The following is a 3,242-nucleotide window of genomic DNA, read 5'->3' as shown; positions in this document are numbered from 1 at the left end:
TTTTTCCCCGCCACTGCAATCCTCGGGCTATATACAATCGATACACTGCTTCAATAATGAAATTACCTCATGAATGGCGATTTTTATTTTATTTTTTTTAAACATCAATGTAAAAACAATAATAATTTTGTTTACTCAAATTACAAACAATTATATAAATAGATTTTCAAAACTCTACTAAAAACAAAACAAAAATTCAGTCACAACCCTGTCGATGGATATGACACTTCACCGATGAAACTAGATATTTTGTGTAATCAATGTTTTTCGAATGAACCAACAATTACATATAAGCCATGGACCATCAAAAGTTGTATAGTAGTTACATAAAATATAGTGATTGCCTACAGTCACGAGAAATGTACATTAGCCGCTTAGCGGGCTAATTGCCTCGTCCGGGTGATGGACGATCATGATGTTAACGAAGCGAGCGACGAATTGTCATGCTTCGTTAGACGATCAACGAGCAAATAATTAGCAACGAGTCTCGCTCGCGACTACAGAGCACGAATTTTCCCGGCACCGAGTGCGCGGGCTCTCACCCCTATTTCCATTTTTCATTTGGCAAAGAGCCGCTCTCTGTCTCGGCCGATTTACCGGGCGCGTTTGCTGATGCTTCTCCAACTTTTACGCTTCCGTGCAGATGGATTGACCGGTCCGATGCAGCTGCTGGCGATCACAAGCGCTTGAAAAACTGATTCCTCATGTTTATTTCAGCAATTTACGAAGCACCCGGGCTCTCGGTCTAGTTTTGTTTGTTGTGCTCTTTTCAGCTCGAGGAGGCAGCGGGTTCAGGTAAATTAGAATCTCCACTTGCTCTTTTCAACTGCTATGGTTTATTCTGTGATGCATACTTTTGTAAGTTTTTACAAAATCGAGCTACAAACAACTTGCTACATGCAGCATTTAAAAATTAAAAAAACTTATTAATTATCATACAAAACTTATTAAAAAAAAGTATAAAATATAGACAGCATAATGGTTAATCAGCGTCGAGGTTCGTTACATGATTGTGGGTGTTTAATATATGGGCAATGGAAACTATTGTACAAAAAAAGAATAATGTTCAGAAAAAGGGCATGCAAGGTAAGGATCTATGCTATCACAATTTAAAAATTATGATTAAAATGTATATGGTAAAAAGAAAAAAAAAGTTTAAAACCTGTTTGAGTACTTTAAATGAAATAGATTTAAAACAAGATCAAGATAGTCAAAGTCAATGTCTCTTATGTAAGCACGAGATTTGGCATCTAATTCGGTAAAAATGTTATTGCTATTTGTACAAGTTAGCTGTTCATTCTTAGAATTACAATATAGTACTACATCTTTCGAGGTTGACGGTCTCGGATTCAAGCTAATATTTTCTTTGTTACAGTCAGTGTTGTTGAGCCTTCGCGAAGTACTCATTCTGTATTTTTCTCTTACAACGAAAGAAGATTGTTGGCTGCACGGATGATATTTTTCCTTGTGGCGATAAAAATCTTCTTTGGTACTGAATTTTTTTCCTGCAAATTAAAACATTACCAATTAATATTAGTACAGGAACAACTATAAATTTAAAAGTATATCGACAAAGCAAAATGAGCAAAAAGCGAAATTGTCATGCCGAACAGAAAAAAAAAAATTTTTAGAACTTAAGTACATTACACGTGTTGTAATCACAAGCAATTGAGAAAATTTAACATCAACATTACATCAAGGCTCCATCGAATAAAAATTAGTTTGTAAACTTTAGTGCAAACCCACTAACCTGACCAAAAATGTATCGTGTAATACTCGAATACTAAATGTCCTACGTAGACGTTTCTTTCTTGTCTAAACATAGGTACACTTGTAAAAGTGAAAATGTACTTCTCTCCACGAACTCAATTTTCAAATACTCACCACAAAAGCAAACTTTGGGTTTGCCCAGCAAGGTATGAATCCGCAGATAATGCCGGACAACGTTTGATTTGCGCTGGCTGCGATATCCACAGCGTTTGCACTGGTGCAACTTTTTCGCATTCCTCTGACCATTGCGGCAAGCTCCTGAGCTCTCGTCATCGGAGCTGCTGCTGCAACTGCTATCGCTGCTGATGCTGTTGCTTCTGCTGGTCGACGGAAACTCATCGCTGTACAAAAGGAACTCCCTTTTAATTTCTATATCTATTATGTCTAGGGATGATCCGCGCTCGGGATATCGTACTCTTGCCGGGGGCCCGGGCCGGAGGCACTTTTAGAATTATTATGTATGGGTGTATGCGCATAGGTATATGTGTGTGTTTGTACGGTGAGAAGTTGAACACACTATAGATATACCACTGCGTATCGACTGGGGTGACTTTGTACTGCTCAACACTACTATTGTGGGCGCGAATGTTGCCAGCATTCAGGGACTCCTCCGGAGCTTTTGTTGTGTCCGTTAAAAAAGACCATCGCGAGATTTTTGTTGACAAAAACAAGAAACACGATAACTTGATTGCGCGGACAAACATTTGTCTTCGAAATCACGGGCAAGTCGTCAATTTCGTTTTGTTCGAGAAAAAATGCTATGCCAAAAGAAAAGCCCCAGTAACTTTATCACGGGAATAGACCTCGGGACAAAGGACACCAATAAAAATGAGAAATACTCGACTCACCTGCTCGTGGTATCCATATCCTCGAGCCCTGACTCGGAAAGCTTCTTGATCCGCATCCTGGTGAGCGTACCTTACGAGCAACTATTGATGATCTGCAGGAGTGCACTTCCGTTGACCTTGGAGACAATGAGCTAAACGGGAGCCGTAATATAGCAGCAGCTATGGGCGACGCCTAATTGCGTTCTGATGAGGTGATGTCTCTCCGCAGCGGTCCTACCGTCCTATCCCATCTACTGTATGCGCACACAGTTACCATGTAGGCGTGCCCGTGAACACCACTACACCTATGACATACGCAGGAAGACGAGCCTGAGCTCCGATATTTGGCGACTCCGTAACAAACAAGGAGACACGTAATAAACAACCAACCAATAACGTACCGATGCGCCTGGCTATGCTCTGTCCTTCCCCCTCTGGCGATGGACACGTGCTCTCTCGTCGCGCTGGAAAAAAACCGCACGTGCAAGGAGAATGTTCTCGCTAGTATTATGTATATACTACCCCACGCGTCCTCTCCTTTTTTCTTCGCGTGTGCTCTCTTTTGCACGTATATGCATATGTATGTGCGTATGGGGTCATCGAGACTTAATACACACTCCCTGTAACTACACTTAGATTTACCTC

The 3,242-nt window shown here is 40.7% G+C and overlaps 1 protein-coding gene across 1 annotated transcript; it reads right to left on the bottom strand.

Moving 5' to 3' along the window:
• Positions 1-996: 996 nt before the first annotated feature.
• LOC149375974 (uncharacterized) lies at positions 997-2,880 on the bottom strand. The gene is made up of 3 exons (XM_089592326.1): positions 2,619-2,880; positions 1,885-2,111; positions 997-1,505 (listed from the first exon to the last, which is right to left on the bottom strand). Exons 1-3 carry the CDS (start codon positions 2,672-2,674, stop codon positions 1,156-1,158), a joined length of 633 nt encoding a protein of 210 aa, XP_089448452.1. The 5' UTR covers positions 2,675-2,880; the 3' UTR covers positions 997-1,155.
• Positions 2,881-3,242: the final 362 nt, after the last annotated feature.

Source organism: Copidosoma floridanum, unplaced genomic scaffold (genome assembly GCF_036245765.1).
Source record: "Copidosoma floridanum isolate Cflo_tuat_1 unplaced genomic scaffold, Cflo_Japanese_pri ptg000001l, whole genome shotgun sequence".
In the NCBI taxonomy this organism is placed as follows: Eukaryota; Metazoa; Arthropoda; class Insecta; order Hymenoptera; family Encyrtidae; genus Copidosoma; species Copidosoma floridanum.
Note: the sequence above shows the minus strand (reverse complement) of the source record. Positions and strands in the feature narration are given on the sequence as shown.